The sequence below is a fragment of the Leucopleurus acutus genome, assembly GCF_964270905.1.
Source record: "Leucopleurus acutus genome assembly, chromosome: 10".
Classification (NCBI taxonomy): domain Eukaryota; kingdom Metazoa; phylum Chordata; class Mammalia; order Artiodactyla; family Delphinidae; genus Leucopleurus; species Leucopleurus acutus.
Genome location: NC_139153.1, coordinates 103,575,311 through 103,591,231, shown reverse-complemented (window position 1 = coordinate 103,591,231; position 15,921 = coordinate 103,575,311). Strand labels below are relative to the sequence as shown.

Here is a 15,921-nt window from a genome sequence, read left to right as displayed (position 1 = left end):
TCACTCAGTTTGATGAGAGCCACTTCAGAGAACAAAGCTGATAGACAAATTTTGACTTGAGAGAAAGAGGCAAAAGGCAGCCAGAGCTACAGGTGTCCTGCTCCTACGGACACTCTGAACCGTGGGTGAATGAAGAAAGCCCGGGTGTATCAGATCACACCGACCTCTCAAAGTCGACTCTGCCAGTCTAGAAATGATTCAAGTTTCATTCAAGCGCATCCTCTTGGAACTCGTGGGGAAAATTCCAGCCCCAGTATTATTCCAAATATTCTGCTATTTGGAGCTTTGCCCTACTCATTACTTTGTTTGAATAGTTGAAATAAGTATACTAATAATTATCCTCACTTCAAAGCCTTAAAATATGAAACTGTCCCTAAACTGCACTGGTAATAACTAGAACACAAATGAAAATGGACATGCGTAATACAGGTGCTGTGAAGGTTACAAAGAAATACAGGGGACGATCCCCATGGGGAAGGAGCCCCAGCTTTTTAGGAGCAGAGGCCAAACCTGAGTAACTACCAGAAAGGGCATAAAAGCTACCCACACAAATGGCACAGGGTACTTAAACGGTGTACTTAAAGGATGATGTAGTCAGTGCAAACTGGGGAGGTCGGATTAGAATCAACTGTGCTGGAATTTGAATCTGACCTTGAAGGACAGAAGGATCCCAAAAGGCACAGGAGAGGAGAGAGAATGAGGAAAGGTGTGGTGAAAGGTAAAAAAGAGGGAACAGAAGTTACATTTGGGTCACATCTCTGTGCCAGGCACCAAGCCACTTGCTAACAGGTGGATTAGCTCATTTCATCCTCCAACTTCTCCTGCGAGGTTGGCATCATTACACCACTTTGGGGAACCACGGATGGAGACTCAGGTCACACAGCTGGTAAGGGCTCCCACGGGAATTTGAATCTGGGTCTCTGATACCCAAGTCATTAATCGGTTTTCTCTAAACCAGCCTTCCCACAGGTGCACCTGGTGGCACCCTGCGATATGGTTATGAGTCAGGAAACAGAGACTTCAGTGGTCAAATAAACTTTGAAAGCTCTTAGGATAAATAATACTAACAACATTTCAGATATGAGTTAACGGTTATTGAATGCTTCCCATGTGCCTGGTTAAAAACGGCTTTGTTGCTGTTGTTTTATCAGCGGGACCTCTCAGAGCCTTTAATGTGCTAACGTGCATTGATAATTTCCAGTATTATGTGTTGGGAATAATATTAATAATCCCACGTAAGATGATGTTGATCGTGCAAATGCATAATATTAAAATAGAATAACTGGAAATGGGCTTCAGTTTAAGTCATCATCTGCTGGTGGACAAGCTGACGCTTCAGACATCATGACAGGTGACTATCCACTCTTCCCTCTAATCCCCAGATTAGATTAGTGTGGCCCACTGAGCTTGGCCAAGGGACAGAGGGTGGGGAGGCGGAGAGCGCAGCTTCCCCCAGGGTGTGCAACAGCTGGCTCAGTGGGGTCTGGTCAATCACCATTTGAAATATCAAGAGACAAGGGTTCCTGACAGGACACCAATGGAATCCCTCCTGCCCTTTTATCACACCGGTGATCATAATTGTTCTAATCTGAGGGTTTATAAATCTTTGTAAACTCTAGCTATGTCAGGCTTGAACTACCTGTGCACTGCCCCGCTCCCATGTCATGCTGGAAAACATGTTCAGTAAAATAAATAGTCCTGCTTTCTCTCACGTTCTATTAAGCCCATGTTGCTAAATCTTTCTGTGTTTTTCAAATAACACAACCCCACCATTAAGCATTTGGTGATTTTCCAAGTCACGTTCCCAACTAGTCCTGTGACTAGCTGGGCCTCTTGAGAGGGGATTCGTGCAGCCTGGATGGAGTGCTGTTCTCTGCCTTGCGAGCTCCGAAGATCACGCATCTTATCTGTACACATCCTTGGATGACAGTGAGAGAAATACCAACCCATTCTGCCATCATCCCAGATGTAAGAAACCTTTCAAGAAGTCACGTCCAGAATTTGGTGTTGGACAGGATGTGACAATGGAAGGAAGGGTCAATAGTACAAGACAGTGAGGTCAAGATCACTGAGGTTTCCAACCCAGAGACACCAGGAAACCTGAAAGGAAATTCTGGGTGGAAAGACAGTAGAGGGGAAAAGTCCCTCGGGACCTGGAGTGCGGGGCTCTCAGCAGGAAAGAGGTCACAGGCCGCAGAAGAGACGCCAGTGCTGTGCAAAGGCTCAGCTGCTGCTAACGATAAACATTTACTGCTTTGTCTGTGGTGCCCTCTCTCTATGCCAAGCACTGTGTTAACTACTTTACACAACAACCCTGTGGGGTCGGTATTGTTAACCCCAGAAGAGGAAGTAGGTGAGAGAGGCTGAATAATATGCTCGGTGTCACAAAGGCAGCACAAGGCAGAAATGAAATCCAAGCTTGTGGTCTTACACTAAACTATGTGCACAGCAAAAACGGCTCACCTTGTAGTGCCTCACTATTAAGTACGAGCACCTGCAAAGATACCACGTATCAATTCGACTGTAAAAGCTAAACAAGATAGCCCGGATTATCCACCTTCCTGATCTGTCATCCACTATCTTCAGTGGAAACTCAATTCCATTCAATAGTCAGGACTTAACTATGATTAATAAAGTACAGAGAGTATAGAAACTGTCATGTATTGTACAACAAACAAATTAAGTATCTCATGGCATGCTGACAAACAGCATTTAGTGTATAATTTTTCAGCCTTGTTATATGTTTGAGAAAATCATTAGTTCCAATGTTTTGTTTCCTGGCTTCTCCTCTGTCCAGGAATCACAGGCTGAGAACAGGCTGATGGCAGCCTCAAGACATTGGTTTCAACAATTGGAAGGGTGAGAATGTAAACTGGTGCAGCCACTGTGGGAAACAGTATGGAGATTCCTCAAAAAGCTAAAAATATAGCTACCATATGATCCTGTAATCCCACTCCTGGGTATATAGCCAAAGAAAACAAAAACACTAATTTGAAAAGATACATGCACCCCAATGTTCATAATTGCATTATTTTTACAATAGCCAAGATATGGAAGCAAGCCAAGTGTCCCTCAAGAGATGAATGGGTAAAGAGGATGTAGTATATATATGCGATGGAGTATCACTCAGCCTTAAAAAAGAATGAAATAATGCCATTTGAAACAACATGGATGGACCTAGAGAGTATTATGTTTAGTGAAATAAGTCAGAGAATGACAAATGCCGTATGATATCACTTATATGTGGGATCTAAAAAAATAATACAAATGAATGGATATGCAAAACAGAAACAGACTCTCAGACATAGAAAACAAACTAGTGGTTATGAAAGGGGAGGGAGAAGGGGGAGGGGCAAATAAGGGGTATGGAATTAACAAACTACTATGTATAAAACAGGTAAGCAACAAGGATATATTGTACAGCACAGAGAAATATAGCCACTATTTTGTAATAACTTTAAATGGAGTATAACCTATAAAAACATTGAATCACTATGTTGTACATCTGAAGTTAATATTGTAAACCAAACTGTACTTCAGTTAAATCATTAATTACTTCAACAATTTTTAAAAACCACCTGGATTACCCAGAGCTGCCCTGGCCTCATGGCAGGGCTGCAGTAACTTTTGTGACTTCTTCCCACTGGAGGTCACTGTTACATTGGTTCCAGAGAAGAGCCTCAATTGGCTGAGAAAAAGAAACTAGCCCGTTTTTGTCTATCTACCCAGTCTGGCTGCGTTTGCATTAAGGCAGTGGCCAACCTCTTTGGCACCAGGGACCAGTTTCGTGGAAGATAATTTTTCCACAGATGTGGGTGGGGGAGGGGGGATGGTTTCGGGATGATTCAAGCGCATGACATTTACTGTGCACTTCATTTCTATTGCTATTGCATTGTAATATATAATGAAATAATTATACAACTCACCATAATGCTGACAGGAGATGGAGCTCAGGTGGTAAAGCGAGGATGGGGAGCGGCTGTAAATACAGATGGAGCTTCGCTCGCCCGCCCCTCCCCCCATCTCCTCCTGTGCGGCCTGGTTCCTAACAGGCCACTGACTGGCACCGGGCCAAGGCCCGGGGGTTGGGGACCCCTGCATTAAGGAATAGAACAACCAAACAAAACAATCACCAAAGGTGAAATGTATTTCAGATAATGTGAAGATAACACAAACTGTCCTTAGAAAATTCATCAGAGGTGGTTTTCAAATACTTAATGTTTAATTTCTGAAAAATAAATTCCAGTTAAATGGTCTACAAATAAACCTAGCTCTCTGTTTCGTGTGCTGGGCTAACTAATCCATTCAAAAAGAGGGATCGTGGTATATAGTTGCATAACTTTGGGCAAGTTCCTGACCTCAGTTTACTCATCTGCAAAACAGAGATGATAATTATACCAAATTCATGGATCACTGTGAGGACTAACTGGAATGAAAAGTGCTCAGCGCAGTGCCGGGAACATGACAAACACAACATAAGTGCTAGTGATCCTACCATCCTTAGAGCTGATCGAAGCAGTGCCCACAAGGTTTACATGAGTTCATATCCGTAAAGTGCCTGAAACAGGGTCTGGCGCACAGTGAGGGCCATTTACATGTTTGTTAAATAAAATAGGTAAATACACAGACCCTAGTTTAAAGCATAAATCCTAAGCAGGTAAAGTGCAAACACAGCCTTAAGAATATAGAAACTTACTTATATTATCCCATCAATTAAACATGCTCATTCCGGAAGGTTAGGAAGAAATGAGACCTTACGCTTGTCGTTATCCATTTTTAAATTTTGAAATAAGTAGAGATTGCCAAGGAGTCTAAAGGAAGACCCTGACATAAACATCTCTGTGTAGGCGTGTTGAGCTGCAGACCATGTGTACCCTTTAAATAAATGGTCTCGTTTCATCAGATTCTGCCTCTTTTTGAGACCATCAGTGACCATCAGTAAGGGAAACTGCCCTGGTCCTTGGGGCTCAAGCGTCTGCCCTCCAAACGGAGTTGCATTCGGCAACGATTACAGGAAATCCTTCATTCAGTGGGAGCTCAGTGAGTCTTCCCTGAGTAAATTAATACAGAATCTAGGCACAAAGATTTGCATGAATTCTTCGACTCCGCTACAGGCTTAGACTCCGCTACAGGCTGACTCCGCTACAGGCTGACTCCGCTACAGGCTTAGACTCCGCTACAGGCTGACTCCGCTACAGGCTGACTCCGCTACAGGCTTAGACTCCGCTACAGGCTGACTCCGCTACAGGCTTAGACTCCGCTACAGGCTTAGACTCCACTACAGGCTGACTCCGCTACAGGCTTAGACTCCGCTACAGGCTGACTCCGCTACAGGCTGACTCCGCTACAGGCTGACTCCGCTACAGGCTGATTAAACGCGTTTATGTTCCTGCTTCACCAAGTACATTCTTAAGGAAACCTGGCTCTTTAAAAAACGAAAACTAAAGCTTTGAGTGTCTGGCAGTGAAAAGTGCTGTGGTTACTAGTACACTGTGGTGCCACGGCCTGATTTTGTGTGGAGGTGCCAACAGTTTTACCCACCACTGCCTTTTTGTCACTAGTGCAGATGTCAAGGCAGTGCAAAACGCAAAAATATTAGAATAGAACAGAAAATAGTTTTGACCGTGCAGACCTCTAGAAGAGTCTTAGGGTCCCCTGGTGGGTTCAGGGACCTCACTCTGAGAACTGCTGGTCCCAGGGAAAGACAGAGCTGGACAGCGTAGATTCATCACGTGTGCCCCTTGGCTGGCCCAGCCTCTCCTTCTCTGGACCATTTGTGAAAACCCTCGGGGCTGTTGGGACCCTCCTTAGGGCTCAGGCTGGACAGCGTGATAAGTGTCTTCTGAGGCCACACCCGTGGTGCTTTCTAAAGCTCTCTCCAGAGAACTGTAGAGGCCTGAGAGATTCAGGGGAGGGCCAGGTTCTTCGGCAGATTCTGGGAGACTTGGACGCTCCGCGTAAACTCTTCACTTCCTGCTACCTCCCCTCCTGTCCCCTGGCATCCGAGGGAGCTCAAACCCCTTTCAGGTTGGGGAAACATCCTGCAAACCATATATACATTGGACTCAAAGACACCCAAGCTGGACGTGGGCCCCAGAACTGACAGGTTGCCTGGGACAGGTCCAGGGTAGAGCAGCACCTGGCAGGGGTTACAGTCTGCCTGTCAGATCTCCACGGTCAACATCCCAGGGCTCCGCCTGTGCCCTGCCACACCCCAAACACAGCACAACTCAACTTAGAATCGTATGGCTGGAAGGGGATGCACCATCATAAAGCGTCTACGTTGTACAGAAGGTAGAGAACTTTCTTTGGGACACAGAAAAAAAAAAAAAAGAATTAAAATCTTATCTTTATAACTCATTTCTACACTTACTCCTATCCTAATTTAGGCTGGATAAGCCCTAAACGGTGTAACAAACATAAGGAAAGGAAAGGTGACATCCGTGTTCACTGCTCACATTTGGAATGCAAACCCTGCAAGCTAAAGGTCCACTAGACAAACCAGAGGTTGGGCTCACACACCCCTCACTTGCAGCCTGGTCTCTGCCTCTTTTCAGAATTTCCTGACTGCTGACCACGGACCGGGCATCAGTCTACCCCGTCACGACCTGAGCTTCTAACGGGCTCCTTGTCACACAGAGCCCAGCTCCCAGCTTGAGGCCTGGGGTGTTGTTCCCAGTGCAGCAGCTGGAGAGCAGGGAAGTCAGGAAGGGGTGGCACCGAGGCCAGAGGCCAGGGCCCGGCTGACGGGCAGCCACCCTGCGAGGGGCCTGCAGGACCTCTGCCCGCTGATCCAGGGGCTGCCCCGTGGCTGCCGTGCCAGGTCCGCGTGGGAATGGCCAGCAGGAACTTGACAGCGACCTCGCCTAGTGTGGCCCAGGCCCCTGTGAAGAAGGCGGCCTCTGACCTGGACGTGGCTGGATGTGGGGAAAGGACAGTCTCGATGCAGCAACCCTGGGACAGGCCCCCTTTACCTCTCCTGGGCTTTGAGTTCCCTCAGAGAAGGACCTGGGTCAGCTGGCCTCCAAGGTCTCTCGGGAGCTATGCTTCCCAGGCCCCTGACCTCCTTTAATATCCCATCCATCATGGAAACGCCACAGTGGCCTGCGCTCCTTGGAATCCGGGTGCACGGAGCCAGGAGCCACGCTCTCGCCGCAGGTCTGGGCTGGCAGCCTGTCGTCTGCACACAGTCAGTGGACTAGCCAATCAGATGTCTTTCCCTGATCAAAAGTTGTAAATGACGGGTGCCGTTCACCCGCACACAACTGAAAATGCTGGGGGTTTGTCACCCTGCGGACGGCCCTTGGAGTGGCAGGGGGCTATGCAGCCTTCGGGGCTCCCTTGTTCCACACCCCCAGGCCCCGCCCCCGCTCCCACCCCCACTGCCTGAAGTCGATTCCCAGGACAATCCCAGCATCTGCACTCGAGCTCCTGACTCGGCGCCGCTTTCCGCTGGGACCTCAGGAGCGATGGCAGGGAGAACCGGGGCCAGCACGCGAGGGGCACTGGCTGAATTTGACCTGTTAGGGGTTTTCTATGTGTCTGTGTCCAGAGCGGAGACTTTGGGCCTCTCTTCTCTCCACTGCTGTCTGCTTATCACCCCCCCATCTTTGTTATCGTCTCTATGTTTGGGGCAGAAAGTGAGAAATAAAGCCCAAAGTGTCCAGTGGCCCAGGACAAAGACCTGGACACAGCGCCCCGAGGCCAGCGTCCAGCGGCTGACGTGGCATCACCTCCTTACTAGGGGTTTGGGGTGATTTTCGGTTGTGAACTAACAAACCCTTTTTAAAATTTATATATGTGTATGTTATTGTGTATTTGAAAATCTAGAATAAGCACATCAAAAACATGATTCCAGGGACTTCCCTGGTGGCGCAGTGGTTAAGAATGCTCCTGCCAATGCAGGGGACATGGGTTTGAGCCCTGGTCCGGGAAGATCCCACATGCCACAGAGCAACTAAGCCCGTGAGCCACAACTACTGAGCCCACGTGCCACAACTACTGAAGCCTGTGTGCCTAGAGCCCATGCTCCACAGCAAGAGAAGCCACCACAGTGAAAAGCCCGCGCACCACAACAAAGAGTATCCCCCACTCGCTGCAACTAGAGAAAGTCCACGCGCAGCAACGAAGACCCAACCCGGCCAAAAATAAATAAATAAATTAATTAATTAAAAAAAAAACTTAAAAAAAAAAACACACCCAAAGCACTCCTAATTAGCCCAGCTATCTGTCAGCCTCTCCTCTGGGAAACACTTGGAGGCCACGTCTCATAGCCGGGGGAGTAACCCATTCTTTTCCACGTGCATGATGAAAGCGCACAGTGTTTCCCATTGGAGGTGTGTTCAACAGCCAAAAATGATTGACGCTTGGGCAACAGCGACACATATCGTGTCAGGTGCACGGACAGGCGCAGGGCCACCACGAAAGCCTGACTCCTTGAGTTCTGGGTCCTCTGCGCACCACCAGGACGAAGAGCTCGTAGTTTCTTGTTTGCTTTTGTTTGGTTTTGTTTTGGCTTTGGCCATGCCACGTGGCACGTGGGATCCTAGTTCCCTGACCAGGGATCGAACCTGGGCCCCCTGCGTTGGAAGCACGGAGGCTTAACCACTGGACCGCCAGGGAAGTCCCCATGGTGGTTTCTTGTTGAATAAGATATAAATCAGGCGTTTATATGCGGGTATAGGGATATATCACCCAACTCCCCTGCAGAAATTTTTTAACCATAAATTAAGGCATTTTCAATACAGGGAATATCCAAGGAGGTAAAAATTAATTCTTTAGGAGGGGTGAAAAAAATCTTACTCTTCTTATGTGCAAAGCACAGATACACCTATAATACACGAACATGAATACAGTGCATCTGTGGTATTAAGGTTTCATGGGAGGGGTCCCTGGAATGGGGGAGATGGTGATGAGAAAGATGGGGGATGCTGTTGTCAGTCCACTTCCTGTGGGAACAAGGATCCAACACACTCCCTGTAGTATTTGCTAAACTGCCTTATATCGTCTTAAAAATAATTCATCTATGTTAATTGATAAAAGAGTTAAATATGTAGAAAGAACTGATTTCCCAGATATGAATACCCTCTACTGGGAAGAGCTAAAATCCTTAGAATCTGAATTCTTACAGAATTCCACTGTTTTCCTGACAGAATTCCATTCCTAGAACAGCTACGGCATCACAGGAAAGGCATCATGGGGCAACGGTTCAAAGGAAAAATCACGGAAGGCCGTGCTCGGTAGCTTTGTCAGAAGAGGTGATCACTCTTCAGACACTGCTTTTGCAAAGGCTTCTTTGTAAGGGGAAACGATGCTTTGCTTTTGTGCTATTTTGTTTTCCTAAGTCACATAACAGGTAAGAGAAGAAGAGATGCTGACATTATTCTTAGCTCTCACAGACAAAAATAGTGCACGTCAGGGATGGCTGTCTCCAGATTCCCCGAAAGTTGGTGGAGAGGTTGACATATGAAGTGTGCCACCTGCCTCTCCTCATCCCAACCCCCAAGGCGGCCGTCCTGGGCGAGGACTGAGACGGGACATGCCTCCCCTCTGCAGGGCAAGCCCAATCCCTGGCTGGAAACACTCAAATAGGACAGTAACACAGATCCGCCACAGTTAAAAGTGACGACGTTACTACCTGTGTGTCCTCAAGGGCAGGCGCCTGTCTGCGACCTCCCCGTGTCATCACGGACCGGAGCACACGCCAGAGGATGGGAGACGAGAGAAGGCACACGCTGCCTACGATCCAGACGTCTTTTCTTCTAAGTGAGAAGTCCATCCCCGCCTTCCCTCCCCGACCCAGCGCGAGCACGTTCCCAAGCAAAACTCTGCTCTGAGCAGGAGACGTTGCCCAGCCGCAGGGCTCTGCAGGGCCCCAAGGGAGACTCTTCCAGTTACGCCATCAGCGGGCAATCTGCCTCTTTAAAAGGAGAAAATAGGATGGCCCGTGTGACAGATCTGAAACAGGTGCAACGGCAGAGGGAGACGGGCTGGCGACAAGTGACACCCCCGAGAATGTGCTCGTCTCCAGTTCAAGGACAATTAGCACCACGGAAACTGGGCCGCCGCCAGGGAGCTTTCTCCTGCCCTTGCGGTCCGGTGAGGAGCACAGAGACGGGGTGGGGACACGCAGCCCCAAACATCACAACCCCTCCACCCGCAGCTACGCTATTCTGAGACCTAAGTTATAGTCACCGTGGCTGCCGCTGAGGGTCCAATTTCATAGCGGTTAGGCAGGAAAGGCCACCTGCGATCAAATGTGCCAACTGCCGTCACGCTTTGCCCCAACCCACTCTAGTCTGTTCACATCCTGTTGAGGGCTATCTTGTTCTGTTTGGTCTTTGGAGCATTTGGAGCGGTTAAACATTCCAGGGGCTGTGATCCCGCCCCCTTGGGACCGTCCTCACTTCTACCCTCCCCTCGGGACCATGCCTGGGGGTGGAGGGTAGGGGGCTAGGGGTCTCAGGAGAGCGGGGGAAACCAGAGGACAGGAGATGAGCACAGATAACCCCGGGCACAAAGCAGGGATGCATACAGCAAATGGGGGCGGCCGAGGAAGGCGGACGGAACCGCGGGGATTTGGCCTCAGGTTGTCTGAGAACGGAAGCTCCTTGGCCTTCCATTAAGCAAAGAGAATGTGTGTGTGTGTGTGTGTGTGTGTGTATCAAAACAGCAAATTAGTTCTGAGGGAAATGCAGCACAGGGCTTATTTATATAGCTAATAGAGAATGAACAAAAGAGGAAAACCTGGATTTGACTGTGTAAAAGTAATACTAATTATAGTTATGAGAGCCGTTATCATCTACAAGTTAATGGTACACACACAGTAGCTATTAAACTCATCACTCATATGTGCCACATTAGTTATTTAAGTTTTACTTTATTTCAACACCATATTATGTGGCTTTAGATCTAGTTTATTATAGTGTATCTGCTAAAAGCCTTTAAAATTCTACACTATTTAGGTGATTTTGAACAGCCTTTGGAATATAAAAGAATGAGAAAAGTCAACTGAAAACAGAATCAAAAGGAAAGTTGGAAAACAAAAGGAACAAAACATAGTAGAAAAGTGGAGTATGTGGAATTTAATCAATTCAACAAAAAATAAAGCAGAGAAAAAGAAGGGAGTTCAAAATAAACCCAGAGGAAGAAAAATGAGTGAAATAGAAAAACCTGGTTAAGAGCAGGAAAAGAAGACTCTGGGCTTCACCAAACTATGTTAACAAACATAAGTTGTTGGATGCATAGATAATTTTTTCCTCTTAGGAGAGAAAAGACTCTTCTAGAAAGAAATTGAGCCTCAAGCCTTCAGAACAGTTTGCGTGTCATTCGAGTGTCTGAAATTCAGTGTAAATTCTTGTCAGTGCACTGCAGGGAGGGTCTCGACTACGGTTAGCTGAGCTAAGCTTCTCAAGGAGAGGAGGGGTAAAGAGAAAGGGGGCCAGGTGGGAAAATGATGCGAGCATTTTTATGGTTCCTGGGAGGAGGGTGTGGTGTTGGGAAGATCTCCCGTGGCCCAGCAGGAGATTGAGCCGAGTCAGTCCAGCTCCGTCTGCATTCCGGAGGACATCCGAGCCGCTGGAAGGCCCTCCTTGCCCACCCCTGCGAGGCCTGCTGGCCGCCCGTGCATCCACCCACTGGGCGAGCGAGGGCCTCTGGGGCCGGGGCCTGGGCCTTGGCAGACACAGAGAGAAGAGCTCCGCACCTCCCGACCATGTGCCCATCCGTCCTCCACAAGGCGAGACAGAGAGCCGGGGAGATTGCCGACATCTCTGGGCCTTGAGCCATTTACCAAGAAGAAACTGAATGGGACACACGGTCATTCCTCCCCACCTTCCACACAGCAGTGACCGCAGGGTCCACACCAGGGCCCAGGTGACACAGGGGACATCAGACCAATCACAAAGGACGTTCTTCTAGGGTCTCTGAGGAACAACATTCTCAGTGTTTCCCTCAAAAATATCCTAAAATATTTAACTTCCCAGTCATTTGATTTCTAATATTCTGGAGCGGTTCATCACAAAAACAATTCTTCCTAAGAATGTTCATGTTTCTGCTAAGCACCATTTCGCTCTTTAAAGATACGGCCTCTACTTACAAAAATTATATCACGGAACCTGAAGAAAAACAGTCCTGGAAACATAATCAAATTCGTAGAAACTATTGCCAGTAGTTGGTTATTTCACAGTTATCCTGTAAGAATATTGTGTCTCCTCTGTTCTACAGAAATCAGTGAACAGAAGATTTCATTCATTTGTATTCATTTGTATTGTAAGCAGCTCTAATGAGGAAGCCCTCATATCTGACTTAAATTTTGCCCATGGAAGTTTCTTCTTGGTGTTTGCTGAACAAGATGTTAGCTCATCAGGAAAGTGGAGTCTCAAAATACCCACGTTTCCACCTGACTCGTTTCTTCTATCCAGTACGTTTTACACACTCACGATGAAAAGAGTCCTCCGCCCCTTACATCTAACAGCTTTAGTTCATTGTCTACTGCATCGTTAGAAATGCCCTTCCTACCTGGACAGGGGTTTTCAGAACAGTAGCCAGACAAAGAGGGACGTATCCCAAACCGACCTAAGAATCACTTGCTCTGATTATTGAACATAATGACCCCCAGCCCTCAACCAGAATGCAGGACTCACGTAAATAGACCTGTTTGTTCCGCAAACATTCTTGGGGCCTATTCGGTGCCGTGACCAGGAAAGCAGCCAAGAATGCAAGGTGGAGTGAGGTGAAGTCCTGACGTTGAGGAGGGCATCCAGAGAAGGGTGACAAACAAGTTCCAAACAACTGCAGGTGCTAGAGCAAGGCCCATGCCAGGCGGGCAGGAAGGGTGCTCCGTGGATGGTGAGGGAGACCCAGCAAGCTCAGACAGGGGACAGGGTGCTGCTGGCCGACACCTACTGAACGCCTACCCTGGTGACAGAGCCTGTGCTGAGTGCTTTGCATACATGCAATGTTCCAACAGCTACGGCCCCACTATTCAGACACGCAGCCCCCGGGCTGGTTTAGTAACTGCCCCAAAGAGCAAGTGGCCAGAATGGGGCTCTGCACGAGCTGTGCCGTCGGCAAGGGCTTGTCCCTGACTCTGACCGCCACTGTCAACAGCGAGGACCTCAGGGTCCTGAAGAAATTAGAAACTTCTGCAGGGCAATTGTGGCCCTCGCAGTGCTTCTCTGGATTTCATGCCCAAACCCATCCTTTTAAACCATCCTTCCTAAGAAATGTGTGTTTCCATACGTTCACCATCGTAACCTGTAGACCAGCCACCGGGCTGAGGAGCTGCCTGCAAGGGAGAGGTGCACGTTCAAAGGCCTCCGAATGACTTCCGACACCCGCCGATACGCAAACCGCCATGAAACAAATGGAAGTTTGCCTGTTCATGAAGCTTCCTTAACTCTACACAAGTGACCAAACAGAGTCAGAAAACGGTCGTATAAATGGCGACAGGTATTGCTTTATGTGAGAAAAGATAAAGTAGAACTGACATTTTTCAGGAGACTGAATGAGCACAGTTACCTCGCTCCTCCCAGATCTCGCATCCTGCTCGCTAGAACTTTCTTCCAGAACACACTTCACTGTCTCCACCTCTTCCATGCACTGAAAAAAGGCCATTTTCTCCAGCTGGTCACCGTGGTAACACGTGCTGATTTCTTCCAGCCGCTTCACTTTCAGCATCTTGGTGGTGAGTCCGACTAAGTTCCTGTCTGGTGTGTGGTGTTCGTGCCCCTCCGCCTCCGATTTGTAAATCAGGACGCAGTCGTGACTTCGGAGTCTGCCTTCCCCTTGACTGCAAGGAGGAGAAACAGAGTTCTCATCACCGACTCACACATCTGACTCTGTGGGAAAATGACCACTGGGAATTTAGAAGTCGCTTCTATTTAAACAGAAGGGACCCAAAATTAGGAAGAGAAATGCAAATATCAATACTGAGTTTCAAATGCTGGAACTCTGAAAGGAAAAAGGTTTCTTTCCCCACTTTTTTCTACAAAAGCAAACAGTAAGATGCCACCTTAAGTTTCACTGGGCAACTACAATTTTCCCTCATCACCTAAAATAAGTGTTTATGTTAAGTTTATGTTAAGTGGCTGGTACAAGTATGGGATACAAAGTTTCTCTGGGTTTAACTGGATTTGCTGGTTTTGCTCCTCCTGGCCCTGGTGGGAAGGGCTTGCTGTGTAAGCAAGGGGCTCTCTGGCGCTCCCCCCGGGAATTCTGCGCCCTCGGAGGAGTGCTCTCCACCAAATGAGCCATTTCCAGAGCCCCTCTCTGCCTACATCTTAAAATGTTTGGTGCTTATTTTAAAAAGAACTTTGTTTCCTAATAATCCTCTCACATATATTAAGATTCCCAGATACCCTTCTTTGCATCCTCATTAGCAGCTAAGTACCAAAGATTTCACACCCTTGTGCTTTCCTTGAAATACTTCCCTTACGAATGTAGGTGATACATGTTCTACTGCTCTGATACTGAAGACCCACGCGGCGCATGTGCCTGTGCGTCTCCTGATCGTCAGGGGAGACTGATGAGAGCCTGTGGCCGGCGCCCTCCTGAGCCCTGCTGGAGAGTTTCTGGAGATTGCTTCTTCCAGCCTTTTCTCAACTTGAAATCATCTGTAATTAGCTCCACAAAACGCCGCCTTTCATTTTCTCAACTCAGCTAGTAAAAATAATCCCTTGAGTTACAAATTAGTTAAAATCCAGTGCTCTACAAACTTCTACTGAACCACACAAAGACCTTACATTTAAACACACCCAAATGTAAGCAGGGTCAGCCAGAGCTCTGTAAAATACACCATAGACCGTCATCAGTGTTCTTACAAGTTGCCCTGAAAACAGTTATTATTAAAATAAGGATTTCATGACTACGTCTAAGACAAACTACAACTAAAATCTAATATGTAATTGTAGATGGTATTCAAGTTGGCTCAGGAAGCCACATAAAATTAACATATTAAAACAAAAGCTTGGGTCCAAGATATAAAAATTTTGCAGAGAAAATATTAAACGTTAAGCTCTACCTGGAGTTTGGTACAACTTGTTGTTTAAGGTGATGCAGAAAGACAGAAAATAAGAGTAATTACCATTTATAGGAGGACATGCTGGGGTCCAGACCATTCCAAGTGCAGAGTATAAGTTCCAGCAGATAAAAGGGAGTTTGCAGAGTTCAAAACAACTGTGCAATTCCCTGGTAAAAGTCTTGACTCACTGTCAGAGTAAGTCTTCTGAAAAGACAAGTGTCCACTCTGAGAGGAAGTATCCTCTCTCTCAAATGCCACTTTGAGCCCCTGTTTAAACTCAGATGGTCCTTGATCTCATGTTGCTCAGCTGTTGCCTTCTTAGTCAGATGGGGAAGAATATTAATTTTAGACACCAGGCTTTTCAAAGCTGACGGCTCCATTTCAGAGGTCAGGTAAGGAGAGGACAGACCGTAACAGTGGATGAAATATCACCTTCACCTTCTTGTTCCGTCAGGGTGGCAACACACTCAGGACTACAACGCTGCATTTGTCTTTGCCATCAGACGCCCCGCTCTCCTGCCCGTTTCAGACTCGGCATTTAGGGCACGCTTCCAGCCAGAGGGTTTAGGTGAGGGAACCGCACAGCCACCTTTTTTGCCCACCTTACACTTTGAACACATCCAACTACAGTGGGAGAGAGCTTCTGATGGCCAAAGCACTCTGCAAGTCCTTAAAATTATTTGCAACATCTCCAGCTGTTTACAGCTGCAGGGAAAGTTCAAAGGCACAGGCATGAAGGGGAGTCACAAGAACAATAATAAACTCTCCCTACAAGCGGCACTCTGCCTTCCCCTGCCTTCCATCACGGGCCAAGGAAAGAGAATCCAGTGCCGGCAAACCACCTGCCTGATCCCAACAGCAGCGGATGCCTGGATTTCCTGAAGTTGCATAAAGCCTTG

General features: G+C 47.5%; 1 protein-coding gene across 1 annotated transcript in view; it reads right to left on the bottom strand.

Moving 5' to 3' along the window:
- Nucleotides 1–13,695, bottom strand: part of MYLK4 (myosin light chain kinase family member 4) — a gene marked incomplete at its 3' end in the record, with an annotated part of 70,842 nt that extends 57,147 nt beyond the window's left edge. The window contains exon 1 of the mRNA XM_082848095.1: nucleotides 13,522–13,695. Coding sequence (XP_082704221.1) covers nucleotides 13,522–13,680 — 159 coding nt within the window. The 5' untranslated portion in view covers nucleotides 13,681–13,695. The remainder of the gene's footprint in view (nucleotides 1–13,521) is intronic.
- Between the last annotated feature and the right edge of the window lie 2,226 nt (nucleotides 13,696–15,921).